At 39.0% G+C, this 17,851-nt stretch overlaps 2 protein-coding genes across 7 annotated transcripts; one reads left to right on the forward strand and one right to left on the reverse strand.

The window, feature by feature from the left end:
• Positions 1 to 449: 449 nt before the first annotated feature.
• Positions 450 to 8,198, forward strand: LOC123506747. Its single transcript, XM_045259037.1, is given in 13 exon segments — positions 450 to 511; positions 725 to 1,238; positions 3,588 to 3,770; positions 3,969 to 4,132; positions 4,453 to 4,663; positions 5,077 to 5,188; positions 5,452 to 5,643; positions 5,777 to 5,864; positions 6,027 to 6,142; positions 6,145 to 6,239; positions 7,037 to 7,157; positions 7,525 to 7,709; positions 8,057 to 8,198. Coding segments are annotated over 12 exon segments (1,818 nt in total). The 5' UTR covers positions 450 to 511; positions 725 to 1,016; the 3' UTR covers positions 8,186 to 8,198.
• Positions 8,056 to 17,410, reverse strand: LOC123506753 (regulator of G-protein signaling 10-like). 6 transcript variants are annotated; one of them, XM_045259052.1, is made up of 5 exons: positions 16,020 to 16,112; positions 14,818 to 14,868; positions 14,255 to 14,473; positions 13,808 to 13,981; positions 8,056 to 11,118 (listed from the first exon to the last, which is right to left on the reverse strand). In XM_045259052.1, exons 3-5 carry the CDS (start codon positions 14,447 to 14,449, stop codon positions 10,906 to 10,908), a joined length of 582 nt encoding a protein of 193 aa, XP_045114987.1. In that variant the 5' UTR covers positions 14,450 to 14,473; positions 14,818 to 14,868; positions 16,020 to 16,112; the 3' UTR covers positions 8,056 to 10,905. The 6 variants fall into 6 exon arrangements, with proteins under 6 accessions (XP_045114987.1, XP_045114989.1, XP_045114988.1 ...); XM_045259054.1 differs by having other exon boundaries at positions 14,818 to 14,865; positions 16,020 to 16,105; XM_045259053.1 differs by lacking the exons at positions 14,818 to 14,868; positions 16,020 to 16,112 and adding an exon at positions 17,258 to 17,410.
• Positions 17,411 to 17,851: the final 441 nt, after the last annotated feature.

Below are 17,851 nucleotides of genomic sequence, written 5' to 3' on the forward strand. Positions count from 1 at the left end.
TCGTCTTCGTATCCTCATTATTTTTTTTCTCACGTGAATATAGAACATACAAACAGCAACACGACATGACCGACCATAACGTCCGGAAAAGACAGGAAGGAAGATATACATACATATACGTCATTCATTCATTCAGGGAGGCAAGAAAGACAGGCATTGAATAGGCAACACAATCATTACCATATATAAATCACTTTCAGCTGCCGGATGCAGGCGTGTCTCTGACGTACTGTTATGACAAGTACCCTATTTTTAAGATGTTGCTTTATCCAAGTTGTTTCCGCTCTACTACGTGAATTGCAGACCAACATCAGACAAGAGGCAAGAACTTGGCGCCACTCAGCTGAATCAGAGAGGATGCGTCGCTAGGAAAGACTATTGCTTACCGAGAAGAGCGTGCACCTCATGAACTCGAGAGAGAGAGAGAGAGAGAGAGAGAGAGAGAGAGAGAGAGAGAGAGAGAGAGAGAGAGAGAGAGTCAGGAAGATTTACGCGTTATATGTTGATTAATGTAAGTAACTGCACTCAAAAATATTATAAAGTGTCTAACTGGGCACGCTGTAGTCTGTCCGAGGAAAGCTGTCCTAAGAAAAAGAAAAAAAACAAGTAGCAAATTTAACTCGTTATTCCTAGCTGTCTTTATTTTTCATTTGCCAGAAAAAGGTCAACAAAAATTAGGTGTATTAATACTGTTACTTAATTATGTCTATTTATTTCTTCCCAGCAGGTAATGAGGATGGAAACACGTGGCGGTAGTGGTGGTGGAGGTGGTTGTCAAGGCAACGAGATGACGCCTGGCTAGCTGGGCGTGCCTTCCCCTCCCTCGCTCGCATGAAGGAAGCGTCTTGTTGTTGTGGTCGTTAAGACCATGTATCCGGACCTGTCGACCTGATTTGCCACTCCCAAAGCCGAGAATAATTCGAAGGGCGGATAACACCAGACTGTGTTGCCTGCAGAAGACTGTAGACTGACGATCTTCGGCAGGCGGCTGTGCAAGTGGTGAACGTTGTGTCAGAATGAATGACCCACCGGATATAAAGATTGGTTTCGCCAAAGACAAGTGGCAGAAGACCAAGGCCACTAGTGACATGATTTCTAAGAATGATGAAGAAATTATCAGGGCAGTTCTGGCTAAGTTCCATGTCCCTAAGAAGGTGGTGGAGCCTAGTCCCTACGTGCCGCCCCCAGAGCAGGAACTCTTTGAACACAGTGGCCGCTCTGTTCGCCAGCAGCACAAGGTGAGCACCGCCCCTCTCCCTTCACAGATTATGCTCTTGTAACAATACGCCCTCACTTTGTTCTTACATTTTAAACTGGGCCATAGAAAATTAATTATTTTCTGTTAATAATTTATAAAAAAAGAAAAATTATTGAGACCAGTGTATTGACTGTGTTGCAGAATCTTCCAAAAGAGTGGTAAGGACTTGACTACATGCTGTGGTAATATACCCATTTTACTTCATGTTTATGAAGCTTTTTTCAGGCGGAAAAATTTTATTGGCTTGTAGTGATGCTTTGGGGAAAAGGCAAAATCGCGTCAGAAACAGTCCGAGCAGTTTTCCTTAGTCTTCCTCCCTTCTTGTGGCTGTTTACATTAGCAGCCAGTAAGGCACTGTAGGTCCTGTGGGATTTGTGGTGTCTATAAATCACATGTCACGGACGTCCAATGAGAGCCCGCCATGCTGGTAGTTACTGAAATGACGTATCGCGGGAAAACCAATCATGGACGATCGACTATAGGACGTCCAATGTGACCCCGCTTTGCTGTGAGTTACATATAGTATTGCATTTGTTTCTCGTGAGAGAGGGTGAACCACGTCCATCTGCACCATTTTCTAAGCGGCTTTCACCATAGACGCCCAGTGCTCTGACTGATTTCAGGCTCCTTTTATTTAGTTGTATCACCGCAAAACCGGAAACGCAGGAGACTTGTTCAACTTTTGTCTGCATCACGGATTGATCTTGCTTCCAAAAATTGGGAGTAATGCTAATACCAAATACCAGACTTTTTTTTTTTTTTTTTTTTTTTTTTTTTTTTTTTTTTAAGGGACGCAGCGCGATAGCCGCGTGTTAAGGCGGGTTCACATGTACCAATTTGCGACTGATGTTTTACGTACGTAGTTTCCGATTCATTCCTTCTAGTCGGAAAGTGTCAGACGTAGCACCTGGAGAAAGTATCGACTAGTTGGCGCCTTGGCGGGAAGTGAATGTAAACAAACAGCTGCCCGCCAAGATTTCTTTCTCCAGTGACGATGCTGAAGCTGTGGTTGCTCTTCTTTTGGCGTATCGGAGGTGTCAGTAGAAAAGAAAATGCCTGTGGATACGTTCCTGGCTAAGTAGAAGGAAAGAAAGGAGTGTCTACCACATCTTTTACCAGAGCTGAGCTTGGAAGACCCTGACACCCTACGTTTCTCATGCGAAAATTAATCTTAAAAGACTATGCACAGTTGCGATCAAATTAAATCCTGATAAATCTTCAATCCTCACCACCAACAACACCCTGCATTGAGGGAAACGGTTCTTTTAGAGTGGCAGTTATTTCGTCGAACGACTATTTGCACAAGCTTTTTTTTTTTTTTTACCGTATAATTCATTTCTGGGGTCCCAGATATGTTCTTTTCCCCCACCAACTCTAACATCTTTTCTATATCTGGAGACCACATTTTCAAAGCTTACTCCGTGACGTCACGATGTAAATAAAGTCGCAATCAACTAGCAAGACCAATATGTTGGTCGTGTTTTGCGACTGCTTTCTGCAGTCGCAAGGCACCGATTGTGAGTAAAGTATCAAAATCGCAAATTGGCACGTGTGAAGGAAGGAGCGGCTGTGGTGAGCCTTGCTGTTATTGGTGAGCAGCTGTGCCATTACTTCGCTCTATTTTGTATATAGGTTAAAATTAGGTTAGGTTAGATCAGGGTTTGGTTACTGGTTAGTAGTGGGGGGTAGTTCCGGGGGGGGATGAAAGGATAGCCTCCGCGGTTAAGTTATATTGTTGGGTATAGTACAATGGTTCCCAAACTTTTTTCTGTCATTTCCCTCTGCACCCAGTTCAACCATCCAGATTTCCCCCTACATATGTATGAGAGAGCTCATGTTTGAACGTGAACCGACCGGTAGATACGGCGCCGCCCATCTACAACAGGCGTTCTCTCTCTCTCTCTCTCTCTCTCTCTCTCTCTCTCTCTCTCTCTCTCTCTCTCTCTCTGACATGAGAAAATCCATCTGAGATTTTTTAGTTAGTAGTTAGTGTAATTATTTCCCCCTGGTAGCTTCAAATTTCCCCCAGTTTGGGAACCACTGGTCTAGTACCTCTTTGGTTTTCGCTAAATGTAGCAGATACAGCCACAGCTGTAGCGAATTGTTGGCGAAGAGTTTGCGAAAAATGACATTTTTTGGCTTTTTTTGTTAAATAATGGTATTTTTTCACTAGATTTTTTTCTGAATTACCAAGAATAGTCTATTTTAGCATTACCCATCTTAAAACCATGTTTGACTTCATGATCTCCAGCTTGCTGTTCTTAGGGATGGGATTGGTGATGATAAGGAGGACTTCTAAATATTTACCAGTAGCTACACTGTGTTGCAGGATCTTGCTAAGAGTGGTAAGGACCCCCTGGCAGTGTCAAAAGTGAGGAAGGGGACTCAAGGCAGACCGAGGGACACTGAGCAGCTTGGGCCGCCACGCCGCCGACATGTTGGGGGCCCCAGCCTGCAGCCCCTCACAGCCAGGGAGTACCTGAGCACAGCGCGCACCACAGCCCGTGATAAGGTGTGTGGCCCATGAAGCAAGGATGACATTATATACTGTTTATCATTCTTAGTATGAAGCACTAACATTATTGCCAGTCGGTGTTGGCTTTAGTAGAGTAATACAGATTTGAACACATTTGGTGAAATAGAGTATTGTTAGCATTTAGTTTCATTTATGATTAGAGTAAGAGGGTTAATGTAACACTTCCCTCAACAGAACCTAGCACGTGTTGCTGATGTGGAGTCCCAGCGCCTACAGGAGGAGCTGCAGCAGGAGAGGGCTGTCAATGCTGACCTGGAGACTCAGCTCAATTATCATGAGGCAGCTCTTCAAGAATTCCTTCAGTACCACTACAAAGAAGTAACCGAGACCATGACAAGGTTCTTATAATGTCTTTTCAGGAACCTTAAAACTGAAATGATTTCTGTCATAAGGTTGACCCTTATAGGTCAGTTTTCTTGCATCATCTTTCACCATGTCTATAATTATTCAGTCTTCTGTAGCCATTTTTAAAATTCCCTCTCCACTTTTTTTTATTTTATTATTATTTTTTTATTTATTTATTTATTATTTTTTTTTTTTACAAAATAAAGAATGTTTCTTTACTTGCATAAGTGACTATATAAAATGGTGAAATGTTATGGAGCTGCATCAGATAGCAGATGAAGCAGATAAAGGATCTCCAGTCTCTTCTTGACAGAGGTGACATTGCCAAACACAAAATGTCAGAGCAGGACATACGTATTGACTATTACTCCGGTCTGTTGGCTGAGGCTAAGACTGTGCAGGAGGAGGAAGAGGAGAGGTTACAGGAGCTGACAGCCTTTCAGCAGTTCTTAGCAGCTGTCACTCCATCACAGTCTTTAAAAGACCTGAAAAGAAAGATTCATGAAATCCATGAGAAAGTCAAGGTAATGTTAAGTTAGTGTTTTATTGGTGCTGTAAGCAGGATATGACTCACATTTACTATTATAGAGAATAAGGGTAAGGATACTGATAAGTAAATAGCAGTTAACAAAAGCAAAGGCACTGTATAAACTTTGGAAATAAAATATCCTGAGTTTTGTCCAAATGTTGTATCGTTACTCTTCATCTGTTTTTTATTTCATACTTTTCATTATGGAGATAAGCTGTAAAAACATTTTGTACATACTCATCATTTTCAAGAGTTTTCTTAGATTGATGAATTGGTCAAAGTTTGATAATAATACAGTGGAACCAAAGTTCTCTAACTTAATTTTAGGCTTAGTAACTGAGGTTCTACCATTGTTGCCTTTATTTGTATTTTGTGAACAGTGATACCATTTGCTGATTATGATTGCAGGAGTCATCATCCTACATAGCAGGCAGACCTCTAGAGGGATCTGATATTGCTGATCTGGCCCGAGCTGTCACTGTTGCAACAACAGACAATTCTCAGGCTGTTTCACCCAGAGGTAACATGATGCACTTATTTAATTTTTTTTATATATATCCAGCTGATCTGAACAGTAAATATGTAGACCACAACTTTATGTAAAAAGGTCATGAGTAGAAGTAGATCTAACAACCTCCATAGCAGGGCTGAACAACAGAGCTAGCTTACCTCCTCCATTCACCTGACCTGATCGGCTGATTGAACTAGATGTGAGAATTTCCTGCTGAGGCTCTCAAGGCTGCATCTCCATATATACTCCCATGGCTGCAACATTTACTTCAGGTGAGGGAGGTCCTGGTGGCACACTTGGAACCGACCTTTCCCTTCTCCGCATGCTGAGGACGGATGTGCCCCAGAGCAGGTCCTCCTCGAGGTTGGGCAACAGACAGGCATTACTGCAGGTTGTGGAGAGCTCAGATGACCAGGTGGCAGTTATCAAGGAAGACAGTGAAGCCTGTGACCATGGAGCTTTTGGTATGAAGCAAACTATGAAATACCTGGTAGCATTATGAGCATTATTCTGTCATACTCTTAGTGGGATTTTTCTATAATTATTTTTCCATCCTTTGAACATTTTTGTCTCTCATGGATGCTTTGCATTTTGCAGATGAGTTCTTGGGTGATGATGAACACTTGGTTAATCTGGCCAGTGTGTATGAGTCTCAGTGCCATGCCCTTCTTGCCCTCCTCACCAGGTAGCTACTTTGTTTGTTTAAAGAGGGATTTTATGATACATTTCATGGATACTTCTCACACATTTCAGAGTTTACCAAGTCCAGAGAAATATTTATTACATGTTTAGAAAATTTAGCATCCTGTATAAAATCTTCACTTTGACCATGTTCATGCATGAACAGAATACAGAACCAAACAGAGGCTTTGAACAAAGAAGTAGACAGTCGGCAGACAAAGCTAAACAGTCGCCTTCAGGAAATAGAGCAGCTGCAGGAAAAAGCCCGAGGGGGAGGCCACGAGGACAGCTGCAGGACCTCCAGACACTGATTAGGGAATGGCCTAGATTGTCAGGAGATGCTGAGGCACAGGCACAGCTGGATCAACTTGTGGCTCAGGTGTGATTTTTTCATCATCATCTCTAATTTTAACATGTTTTCTTGTCAACAGACCACCACCATGGCTTCACTACATAGCTGAAATAATCTGAAATATTGTTGATGTTGATCTTCACAGGTCACAGTTCCAGTCATGTTAACCTCTTCAGTACCATGGTGCATTTTCATATTCATCCTGCTTACTATTTGGTGATTTTATACAGCTTAAGAAACTTATGTGGCCATCAATCTTCTGACCTCTATACAGTGGCAGCTCATGGAAAAATAGAATGGAGGGACTGTGTCACTGCAAGCTTCAGACAACAGTATATGTAATAGTAATAATTAAAAGAAATAATTAAACAAACCTGGGACTGAGTGTCTATAGAAGCAGGCTGAGCAGTGAGCTGCATCAACTGCAGCTCAGGCCAAAAGATCTTAAAATATCATACTGCATGGAACTTCTATTTTCTCATTTCATTGTAAATTTTCAAAATTTAGTTATAAATATTTTGAAAAAATTAACATATTAAGACTTTTTGTTATGACACAATTTGTTAGTTGTGCATATATTTCTAGTGTGATATTGATGGAGTCATACACCTGGCAGTGAGTGTCTGCACTGGGGCAACTGCAGCTCCTCAGCTCCTATGGGCGAGCTGCCACTGCTTCTGTAGTCCCTTCCTAATGTCAATAAAATTGTCTAATCATACCCCAAAATTTGTGGTAAAAATGTATTCCAGTACTGGAGATGTTAATGATATTGGAATATAATATCTCTGTTTTTAATTTATGTAATCACTACTTTTTCTAAACAGATTGCAGAAGTAGTGAGTGATGTGTTTGGGTCCAGCAAGTACTCTCCTTTGGTCCCCCAAGCAATGCCTGAGGTACCCCCACTCAGGAAATTGGCCCCTGAAAATGCAGCAAAGATCAAAGGTTTGTATTGCATGTATGCCAATGTGTATAATGCATCTACATGATTACATTAAGATATAAAACCATTTCTTCCCAACCATGCCACCAGAACTTGGTGTTTCAGTCCTTGAAAGAATATTATTCTGTGATACATTTCTCTATTTGAAAAGTTGAAGCTTGCATTATATTCATGAAAGGTAGATTTTAAGTGACATGAATATTTTCATGAATATTAAGAAATTTGTTGCCATTCCCTTTACTGGTAGTGCAGATATCTGTTCAGTTCAAGTTCATATTGGATAAAAAAAAAACTATACTAGAGCATTAGTTTGGTGTAAATTTTGTTATTTTGAAAATTCAGTGACTCATATGACCACCTATGTTCAAGGAGGAGGGTCAGAGGACAGATCTAGTACAGACAAGGAGAGCCAAGTTAACATGAAGCTGAGTGAGCCGACAGTCAGTGCTGGGATGGGGCAGGAGGCTCTGCTGGCACTCCTGGAGGCCAGAGTGACAGACCTTTGTGCTCAGCTAGACAACATTGATCCCAGCCTGAGGAATGCCATTTTCTTGGTAAGTTAGGTACTTTTATTCTCACATTGCATAGTTTCTTCACAGAAAGAAGACCTTGTAAAACTGACAGTAAAAGTAAATGAACTCACTAATTGAACACTGGTAGAATAGTTTGATATGTGTAAGCTTATTTACAGAAGGAAAAGCAGAATATTTAAAGGAAAATTCTTAGACAAATGAAAATATGAAATAAATCTTAGGAATTCTCAGAAATAAGATGGTCTGCATAAAGAATAAAAGATTATCAATGTTGAATAACATTTTAAAGTGACGAGCCATCCTTAAGAAACACAAAAAAGATTCAGCAATGTCTTTCTAACACTAAGAACCTCCTGTGGTGATTTCAGAACTGCGAACAGTCCCGCCAAGCTCGCCTCAAGGAAGAAAAGCGACAGGAGGCTGAGATGCGGAGAGCTGAGAGGAAGCAGCGGCACCTGGAACGAGCCATGGCTGAGCCTCCTGCCCGGCCACTGTGAGGGTTGGTGTCTCGTATTGCTGGGTTGTAGGGATTGTAGTGGCACTGGTAACACTCAGCAGAGTAACATGATTTACCTAACCAATGTCCAGCAGTTGTTACTCTACAGAGCATTGTGTTCATTCAGTAACCATGGTGACCAGTTACATTTGGTGTGTAAATAAGTATCAGTTGTAACTACATATTAGGTTACTGTGAGGTGACTTGTGAGTCTAACATATGTTGTGTATTTGTTATTGTATCTGGGATGTTAATCATAATGTAGAATGTTAAGTAGTTATTAGTTTATGAATAGAATTTTATTAGTATCAACAAAGCACACATGTAGTTTCATAATATTCATGTAACAATCATCAGATTATTTGATAAATATTTGTGTTTCACATTCATCTCTTTACTTTTATTATAAGGCTAATATATATTAGATAACTAATACATTACAATATGTAACTCAAAAAATTTGTAAATTTTATAAGTACATTAACAGAAAATCCACACAAGAATTGTACTTAAAAATAATACTGTGTTTAGTATTCATTGGAAATTTGACTAAATAAACATGTTGATGTTCTTTTAATGGAAAGCCAATATTCAATGCCCCCAAATTGCATGACAACAGCACATAAACATGTTTACATCTGAAGCCATTAAGTTCACACCAGTAATAGTTGAAACCTCAGCCAAGTTAAGGTTAGGCAACACTGCACACATGCTGGCACACGTACACCACCACCACCACCACATGTTAGTTTCTACCAATTCAAGCAGTTAATGCCACAAGCTGGCACATATGCCATGGAAACATTACAGAAGACCCCCTCAATTATATATATATATATATATATATATATATATATATATATATATATATATATATATATATATATATATATATATATATAAAACAATGCATGATGATTAAGTCATATATTAAGCCATTTTAGAGCAAGTTTAGTTGATAATTTTGTGTTTTGGTTACTAATAAGGCTTTTTTTTTTCAAGAAAGTCAGTTGTTATAATTATCTATTGTCACTGCATTTAGAAATTTAGTTTTGGTTAAGAGTTCATTACAATGCAATATTTGGATTAGTGGACAGGTATACAATTTTTTCTAACTTTCAAAGAAACACGAAACACAAGAACAGCATTTTAACAAAATGCTAAATTAGAGACAAAGCAGCACATGTAGTCTCGTAGACTGAAGAAGTGCAGAAATATCAGTCAGTCATTGGCATGTTGAGTGTTCTAGCACACCCTCCAAGCAACTTGCTGTTGTGTGTGTGTAGTAAATAGCATGAAGCTACTTGTAAGATTCTTTGGGGTTATGTAGTGCATGCACTCATGTATCTGCAACTAATATTTGTATTTTTATTCCTGAATTTATTCAATCACTTGAAATTTTAAATGATGAGCAATATTATTGATGAGAAAGCTACATGGTCACAAACTGTTCCCAAGTACAGATATACTTAAGTACGTACAAAAAGTGTATCACAGTGATGATAGCAATGTATTATTTCAGTATGGACACACACCTTCCCAAATCACAAAGATAGGAACAAGCACACATTACTATTTTCTAAAGATGAGTACTTTTCTGGACAACCGGAGAACTTTTCTTAAAGGTTAAATTACCACATACTGTACATAACTGATTAAAAAAAAGGTCAAACATGGCAGGTACATGCCATTGAATGTATTTAAATTGATGACAATTAGAATGCATGAATAATCAGATGTGGTGGGAAGATGTTTGCACATGTAAAAAAATAAGGCAAAATGCATCTCTAAACTTCACAACTGCAGAAAAAGTCAGTGTTCTTAATATCTATAGTCTTTGTCTTCAATTCATGATGTATTATTAGCACACACTACAGATTCACATCATGATTTACTATTATATCTGACAAGTGTATTGATGAGCTTTCATTAAAAACCAAACATCCATTGAAGGTGAAGGTGAACCTGAAAGTGTTCAGCCCCTGTTCTTCAGCAGCCAATATGGGGTGTAACACAGAAGCAAACTAAATTTGATCCTTGCACAAACTAAAACTTTGTGCTGCTCAATATATCAATCATGGAATCACAAGGAGTATTTTATAAGTTATATCATACTATACATGAATAAAACAATTAAAGAACTAAGTTACATAGTGGAGAATCTTGTTTCATTTAGCTTTATTCTAACATATGGCAACACCCTATCTGGAAAATATATGCCTATTTAATTACCTATATTGAGAAATGATGAAGCACTGAAATAATAAAAATTGTCAAAAGATTTCATTCATACAAAATCCACCATAAGACAAAAAGGCCACACTTATCACATTGCTCCTGCTACTTAACCATCGGCCATCAGGTCTGATATGAAATGCAAACAAGTGGACAGTTGTGAATTGAAGCACATTCATTACCAATACAAGCTGAGGACTTGATCCCTGATATCATAATGCCTTTTCTAATTGTATGGTCAGGAGGAACCAGTCCTTACTACTTTTCATGATAGCAAATGTGAAAAAATTTCTCCAAAGTAATATTGAATAAATTTTCAGCTATATTCTTTAAGCTTCAAAGATAACTTTTTTACTGAGAAAGTACACATAATCAATTAATTTGGTGGCATGGCTTTGCAGCAACTCAAATAGTTCAGTTAGTGTCATAATGTCAATGATAAGTTACTGAATGTTACATCTGTTGATGTGAGTGGTTCTGTTCATACTACAATTTCAGCTTCTTTTTGATATCTAAGCAGAAGTTTATGTACACTCCATCTGCCAATTTTTGTTTAACTTTCTTCTGTGGCTCGTCAAAAAGGTTCACCCCTTCCAGACCTTCATCTTCCAATTTGTCACCAATTTCGACACTTTTCCCTCCTGTCCCGACTTCCTTGTCTGCTCCGACCTGCAATAAAACTAGCTGGTGAGCAGCTTCCTGGAAAAATAAATAAATATAATGATGAAACAATAATAAAAAGAAAAGATTGTGAGTAGGGTCCTTCTTACTGTTCTCAGAAACTGTACCATCTGTTAAAGATAGAAGTAAAAGAAATCATGATTAGTACTTACTAAAAGAGACTAAAAATCAAGACAATAGGCATAAAAGTCAAAGTAAAAGAAATCACGATAAGTACTTGCTAAGAGACTAACTAAAATCAAGACAATGGGCACAAAAATCATAATAGGATTAAAACAAAAATAACAAAAATGAAATAAGTAAAAGTATAAGTTCAGCTGGTGTTAATCAAATCCTTACTGGAAGCAGTTAGTAAGCATGACAAAAATCAAATTCATGCTGAAATAATAACATGACATGTTTGCTCTTCTGAAATAAAGGAAACCATGCACAACATTCAGAAGACAAAAATATCAAAATTTCAATACAATGATTTGTTCTTGGGAAGTCAATTTAATTGTTTGTTGCCATACAACTAAGTGCAAAACAGTGACATTTAAGACAGTGCAAATATATACTGGAAAGCCTTTGAAGCTGACTACCTATCCTGCATTAGGTTTGGCATCGGTCAGTATTGCCATAAAAAAACTTTCTTCCAATTAGTATCTGCAGAGTTCCAGTGGGTCACTCTGATATCTGCATCATGTATCACTGCCTGTTTTCATCACATGTAAATCCTCACTAGGTGTGCACCGAGTGTTCCTTTTTATTTATTGATTGATTTATTTTTTTATTTATTTATTTTTTTATTTATTTATTTATTTTTTTTTTTTATCTATTTATTTATTTATTTGTTTATTTTTTTTTGTGTGTGTGTGTGTAATTCACCACGGTCGTTTGCTGGTTACCCAGCCAGTCTTCCCCATTAGGGTTGATTCACACCATAGGTTCGATTGCGCTCTGCTCTCGCTCCAGTCTCGGTCCGGTCCAGTAATGTTTAATGCATTTCAATATAAGCATTCACACTGGCGGTAACAGTTCGCTCTCGCTCCAGTCGTGATACATTCAAAAGATATTTTGACTGGAGCGAGACCGGAGCGAGACCGGACTGTTGCAGCCAGTGTGAACTAGCAACGGTCCGCTCCAGTCATGATTCAGCCTTTGTATGGGGAAATGTTTCTGCCTTTCATCCTATAAAACATGGAGGATCAGAAGAAAACATTACAATGGGATCATGCAAAAGATAGATAAATAATTAGATAGAGAATAAAATTTTATTTATCACTAATATAAGGATATATTTATATATATATATATATATATATATATATATATATATATATATATATATATATATATATATATATATATATATATATATATATATATATATATATATATATAAAAAATATGCAAAAGTTAATTACATCTTGTGGTTTTCATCCTCAATTTTTTTTTAGTATTTTTTTTCAAGTGTTCCAATGTTCACAAGTAGTTGAAAAATTTAGTTTCATCATCAATATGATGAGGATATAAAGTATGTAACTCTCCTTCACTCTTTCTATCTTTCAGCATAGGATGAACCCACAATCTACTTTTTTGCTTTCTTTATTCTTCTTCGTTAAGTGCAGTGGCGATCACTGCCAAATTGGATGGAGAAAAGTCACACATCCTCCGTCACTGGTGGTATGACTTCCATTAGTGTTGAAGGAGAGGAAGGGATGGGACCGATAGCGGAGCGAGAGCGGACCGGACATGTGAATGCACCAGGACTGACCGGAGTGAGATCGGAGCGAGAGCGAAGCCAGACCAGACCAATAGTGTGAATCAACCCTTACAGAGCGAGCTCAGAGCTCATAGACTGATCTTTGCATAGGACTGAGACCACAACACACTCCACACACCAGGAAAGCGAGGCCACAACCCTGAGTTACATCCTGTACCTGTTTACTGCTAAGTGAACAGAGGCTAGACACAAAGAGGCTTGCCCATTTGCCTCGCCACTTCCCGGGACTCAAACCCAGGCCCTCTTGATTGTGAGCCGAGCGTGCTAACCACTACACTACGTGGTGTGTGTGTGTGTGTGTGTGTGTGTGTGTGTGTGTGTGTGTGTGTGTGTGTGTGTGTGATTCACCTCGGTCGTCTGCTGGTCACCCAGCCAGTCTTCCCCATTACGGAGCGAGCTCAGAGCTCATAGACCGATCTTCGGGTAGGACTGAGACCACATAACACACTCCACACACCTAGAAAGTGAGGCCACAACCCCTCGAGTTACATCCCGTACCTATTTACTGCTAGGTGAACAGGGGCCACACATTAAGAAACTTGCCCATTTGCCTTGCCGCTTACCGGGATTCAAACCTGGCCCTCTCGATTGTGAGGCGAGCGTGCTAACCACTACACTACGCAGTGTGTGTGTGTTATGGCCTACAGCACCTGTAGGTTACTTGAAGAGTATGGGAAGTGCTGTTAAGCTTCCACCCAATAGCGGCGCAAGCAATTTTATTTATAGTAGTACCCATATTAGGGCCCATATCAACTACCCAAGTGCATCTTTGGTGTAAGGCAATTCCATCTCCAACTAGAACCTGGGTGACATGTGGGTAACTTTAATCCACTTGACAAATGACAAAGTTTCAAGGTGCCACATGCAGGCTTCATGCTACACACAAGACAGCAGGCATGCCTAGTGCAACAAATAGTATTAGTGTGTGTGGTGCTAACTCACCGCTAAGTAATCCTCAAAAATCTCTTTGGCTTTATCCTCCAGCTTCTTAAATCTTGCCTTGTACTCTTCACACTCCAGGTAGAAATCTATATACTTGGTGTATTCACCTGCTTCACCACTCTCATTCTCCAGTTCCACCAGGAAGTCCCTGAAGGCTTCCACCCCCTCAGGATCCTACAAATAAGTTGATGGAGAAGTAATTATCACACATTACATATCAGAATGTTCAGATGTTACATTTCATTTCTACTTATCAACTTCACAGATCATTAATATATAAAAGAATCTCCATCTGGCAACCCTGCTTTCTTACAAGGATCAATATAACCTATAAGGATGACACAGCAAAACAAAACTAGCTATACAGTTAAATCAACAGAACTCATAGTGTGACGCTATCTTTGGTGGTGAGCACATTTCACTTCGTCAGCTGCAAGTGTCACTCACCGCCAGCAAAGCATTGATTGATGAGGACCACTTCTCTCCTTGGGGTTTGGTCGGTACTTTCTTCTTCACCTGCTTTGCTTTCTCTTTGTCCGTCTTGGCAGTAGAGGTGGTGGTGGCGGCGGCGGCGGTTGTGGTAGTGGTTGTCTGAGGTGCAGGCTGGGCAGCACCCTTGGTTGGGGAACTCGGGGAACTCATGGTTGCCGCAGCACCTCAGCAGACCTGGCAGGAACACAAGTGAACTGTCTGTGTTCCATCATTGCTTTCTTACTCCCAGGAGGATTTCCTCCAGATGTTTATGGGAGTGGTGTGGCATCAGTGACAAGCCAATCCGTCTTAAGGAAGGTTAGAGTGACTTGCCCCACTTACACCACACATTTTGTGTGTGTAGTGCCTGACACAAGATGAAATGAGAATAATTGAATTTGAATTAATAAATGTTAAAGAAAATATGATGATAATTAATAAATTACCCCTGTTTACATTTTCATTGATTACTTTTTGTAATTTTTTGGACATTTTTAACTAAAACTTAACTATACTAGAACTCATCCATAGCTACCCACAAGGTGTGGCTCCTCTTGGGTGCGACGTTGCCACTGCTATACCAATACCTTCTTCAAAGAAAACGGAGTGATGATCGTTCTCTACTTCACTAAAAGAAGTCAGAAGAGACCCAAATACCTATGCAGCTATATAGTACATTAAATGCAATAAAGATTCTGGTTATATACATGAAAATGAGACAAGTAATTTACATATTTGTCAAATAAGTGCACATACGAGTAGAAACACAGTAATATATTGAGTGGTTCCTTGCTTGAGTTAAAGGTAAAAGTGTTGCCCGATTTGCTTTCTCTTGCAAGAAATACCTATTAAGGCGGAATATAAATTCCTTGGTCTGGCTGCGCAAGACAGTGTATGACGGGGAAGCGTCAGGGGGTCCTTCCATGGTAGTGACCAGAGGAGAAGTGAAGCGACACGTGCGTGGCGACCTGACTCATCCCCCCTGGGATGAGTCGTGGCCCCCCTGGGTCGTGAGTGGCAACGTCGCCTGACCTGATATGACACATCACCGTCCATGTATATGAACTAGCTTAATTTATTTTTGTATATGATAATTATTTATATCATCTACCACTTAATTAAGGTTTCTGAATGTTCTGAGAACGTTATTTTTTGATAATGCTATGATTACAGGACGGTGAGTAGTTTGTTTTTATTGGAGATTTGGCTTAGTCTCACGGCAGACATGGCCAACGCCCTATGGGTAGGTACGGATGGGTTTTAGTATAATGACTAACCTTGGGGAATGAAAAACAAATAAATAAATAAATAAAAGCTAACAACTGTGTTCTATATCTTGTAAGAGTACTTTTACATATATACGCAACATTGCCGAGAATAACATTATCAATGGAAATAAGGAATTCTGCCAGAAAAGGTGACCACACTGACTTAAAACATCAAAACATGTGTAAATGACGTTCCACTTGCAGGCGAAAGAACAAATATCAACACCAAACATTATATACATTACAAATATATGCTAACTTTTTGACTTGCACCATAATCCTCATACCACGCCATGCCAATTGTATAGTGAAACGTATTCCTCGAAAAAAAAAAAAAAAAAAGGCAATGTTACCCTAAACATGCAAACAGTCAAAGATTAATGTTGATTTCCACAAACTCATAATGCCACATCAAGCCGTGGATAATCGTACTTGTATTGAAGCAGCTACGCCACTATGCCCATTATGCTCACCCTTAAGGCCATGTAAGAAAATTCCAAGCTCCGCGAAGCCTACGTCATGCCCCCAGCCTTCACTCAGACGTGTTATCACTGTTATGGTCAAATTCGGTATTGTTACAATGTCGGGATTAATTATTCGTGGTCTTTCTCTGTGATAGAAAAGACAAGTTTTCATATATTATGTAATGGAAATATGAATAGAACATAATGATTGCTAAGGGACTCTCTCTCTCTCTCTCTTTCTTCCAGAGTTGTCTTTTTTTTATTTGTTTTTAGTCAATGTCACATCTTAATTTTTATCTTTTTTTATCTACATGCATTTTATTTTCCCTTCTGATAACCACATAAGTTCGGTCGCTGCGCAAGATTAAAAACTTTTCAAAATGTTGATGAGATGTGGCTTAACCATTGCATCATATCAACACACTACAATTGTCTTGCTGAATATCTGGATTATTTTCAGAACAATGGTGAGTGCAGGGAGCGATAAGGACGGTAGGACGCGATAAGATGCCGAGAACGTCTGTTGGCGAGTGTTCCAAGTTCTTTCTTTGGTTAGAAGTTGAAAGAGTTGCCACGCTCATTCATCTCAACCTTTATTTTCACTGCTATCTGCCACAGCCCTCCTTAATTACCAACCACCTGTTGTACAGGTGTTTCCAAACATTACTGTCTAGAAATTGTAACATTATTTCTTCCTTTATTCCCTCTTTCCTGCAGATGCTTGTAAAAAAAATCCCATGTATTGCTTTTACAGCTGTGAATTGTTGCATATCGCTGTGGTTGGGTTGATTAAATCCTTGGGTGAAATTGTATTTGTCAAGATTTGTAATGAAATTTCCAGCAGATCAGACATGATACACAGCTGCTGGAGTGAAACCGAAATATTATAGACTTCCGAATGTAGATCATAGCACATACGTCTGCTCCAGTCCTACCTTGAGCCTTACCTTTCGAAAACTGAAAGTGAAAAAAAAAAAAAAATAAAAAATAAAATAAAAAATAAAAATAGGTAACGATTTTATTTATTTATCTATATATATATATATATATATATATATATATATATATATATATATATATATATATATATTATATATATATATATATATATATATATATATATATATATATATATATATATATATATATATATATATATATATATATATATATATATATATATATATCTAGGAAAGTGAGAGATGGGGGGAATTCTCACAGTTAGAAGTACTTTAAAGATCTTTTACCTAGTTAGTCGGCTGTGGGACGTGTCACCTTCACCGTAGCTGTGAGCAAGGTCAATATAGAACTTGGCTGTGAGTGGCGTGGTGGCGTATACAAAGTAAGGCGTGCCGAGGTGTGACTTGTTCTGAGGTGCGTCGTGTTAAAACCCCGGTGCTGTTTGACTCGGATGTGTGTTAATCTTTCTCACTGATTACACAGGTGATAATATAAGCGTCGCCTCTGTCCTCCCCCTCACTGTATGTAGAGAAAGGGAAATGCTTATCGTCAAACCTACGTCACGTCATTATTATTTAAAAGAAGAAGGAAAGAAAAAAACCAATGACAAAAAAAACATAAATCAAGTGGAAAATGAATAAACAAGTAAATCAGTGAAACAAAAAAGAGGAGCACACTAACTCGAAACAAAGAATGTAAATTAATCACTCGCCAGTACGTACCCGCAACACTACAAGGTAAAAGAAGACTATTTGAGGCGTGAAGTGCATTGATCGCCTGTCACTCCATCTGTGTCTCCGCGCGAGGGAAGAAAGGAAGGCGTGATAAAGACTTGCTTTCCACTCAGTCCTTCTTGGTTTGTTCTTGTGGCGCCTCGACTT

This window comes from Portunus trituberculatus, chromosome 20 (assembly GCF_017591435.1).
Source record: "Portunus trituberculatus isolate SZX2019 chromosome 20, ASM1759143v1, whole genome shotgun sequence".
In the NCBI taxonomy this organism is placed as follows: Eukaryota; Metazoa; Arthropoda; class Malacostraca; order Decapoda; family Portunidae; genus Portunus; species Portunus trituberculatus.

What these genes read in the sequence shown, in the direction of transcription:
- LOC123506753 (XM_045259053.1), bottom strand. Translation starts at nt 14,449, where the DNA reads ATGAGTTCCCCGAGTTCCCCAACCAAGGGTGCTGCCCAGCCTGCACCT. An exon ending in CAATCAATGCTTTGCTGGCG is followed by an intron (nt 13,982 to 14,254) that starts GTGAGTGACACT and finishes ACTTATTTGTAG; the next exon opens with GATCCTGAGGGGGTGGAAGC. An exon ending in TTTTTGAGGATTACTTAGCG is followed by an intron (nt 11,119 to 13,807) that starts GTGAGTTAGCAC and finishes TTATTTTTCCAG; the next exon opens with GAAGCTGCTCACCAGCTAGT.